The sequence below is a fragment of the Sinocyclocheilus anshuiensis genome, unplaced genomic scaffold (genome assembly GCF_001515605.1).
Source record: "Sinocyclocheilus anshuiensis isolate Anshui unplaced genomic scaffold, SAMN03320099.WGS_v1.1 scaffold272, whole genome shotgun sequence".
NCBI lineage: Eukaryota > Metazoa > Chordata > Actinopteri > Cypriniformes > Cyprinidae > Sinocyclocheilus > Sinocyclocheilus anshuiensis.
This window is the reverse complement of record NW_015554117.1, coordinates 15,285-16,621: the sequence shown is the minus strand read 5'-3', so window position 1 is coordinate 16,621 and position 1,337 is coordinate 15,285. Positions and strand designations below refer to the sequence as shown.

General features: G+C 61.0%; 1 protein-coding gene across 1 annotated transcript in view; it reads left to right on the top strand.

Annotated features, from left to right (window-relative positions):
- The window catches only part of LOC107669850 (uncharacterized), a 34,653-nt gene that overhangs the window by 26,747 nt on the left and 6,569 nt on the right, over positions 1-1,337 (top strand). The window contains exon 8 of the mRNA XM_016462278.1: positions 795-909. Coding sequence (XP_016317764.1) covers positions 795-909 — 115 coding nt within the window. The remainder of the gene's footprint in view (positions 1-794; positions 910-1,337) is intronic.

The following is a 1,337-nucleotide window of genomic DNA, read 5'->3' as shown; positions in this document are numbered from 1 at the left end:
TCAGGCGTGGCGGCCATCTTGGCCGGGGACTCAGGCGTGGCGGCCATCTTGGCCGGGGACTCAGGCGTGGAGGCCATCTTGGCCGGGGACTCAGGCGTGGCGGCCATCTTGGCCGGGGACTCAGGCGTGGAGGCCATCTTGGCCGGGGACTCAGGCGTGGCGGCCATCTTGGCCGGGGACTCAGGCGTGGAGGCCATCTTGGCCGGGGACTCAGGCGTGGCGGCCATCTTGGCCGGGGACTCAGGCGTGGAGGCCATCTTGGCCGGGGACTCAGGCGTGGCGGCCATCTTGGCCGGGGACTCAGGCGTGGCGGCCATCTTGGCCGGGGACTCAGGCGTGGCGGCCATCTTGGCCGGGGACTCAGGCGTGGCGGCCATCTTGGCCGGGGACTCAGGCGTGGCGGCCATCTTGGCCGGGGACTCAGGCGTGGCGGCCAAGGACTCAGGGGACTCAGGCGTGGCGGCCATCTTGGCCGGGGACTCAGGCGTGGCGGCCATCTTGGCCGGCGTGGCGGCCGTGGCGGACATCTTGGCCGGGGACTCAGGCGTGGCGGACATCTTGGCCGGGGACTCAGGCGTGGCGGACATCTTGGCCGGGGACTCAGGCGTGGCGGACATCTTGGCCGGGGACTCAGGCGTGGCGGACATCTTGGCCGGGGACTCAGGCGTGGCGGACATCTTGGCCGGGGACTCAGGCGTGGCGGACATCTTGGCCTGACGAGACTCTTGAAGATCAGCTGAGACGTGTTCAGCGTTCAGCGTTAAATTCCCCTTGTCTTTCTCATTCTTAAAGTCTACAACCATATGAAGCAGCATACCTTCCTTCTTCCTTTGCGTCTCTAAAAAGTGATCAGTCAATGGATCGACCGATTGTGTTAAGAGAGGAAGCACATAATGACATGTTAAGAAGGTATGAGATTCTATTAAATGGTGTGTGTGAAATTATGCCATTTTAAAGGCAAAGAGTTGGTCAAAGTAAATAGTGATTTTCACAAGGACTCAGGCGTGGCGGCCATCTTGGCCGGGGACTCAGGCGTGGCGGCCATCTTGGCCGGGGACTCAGGCGTGGCGGACATCTTGGCCGGGGACTGACGAGACTCTTGAAGATCAGCTGAGACGTGACGAGACTCTTGAAGAGCGGCCATTTTGTTTAGAGACTCTTGTGTGGTGGCCATCTTGCAACGGAGCTCTTCAATGGCGGCCATATTGTGAAGAATCTCCTGAGTGTGATGTATGATGTGAGCAGGCTCTGGCTTGGCAGACGTGACGTGAAAAGGACTTGGCGTAGCAAACATGATGGAAGCAGGCTCTGGTTTGGCAGACGTGACGTGAGCAGGC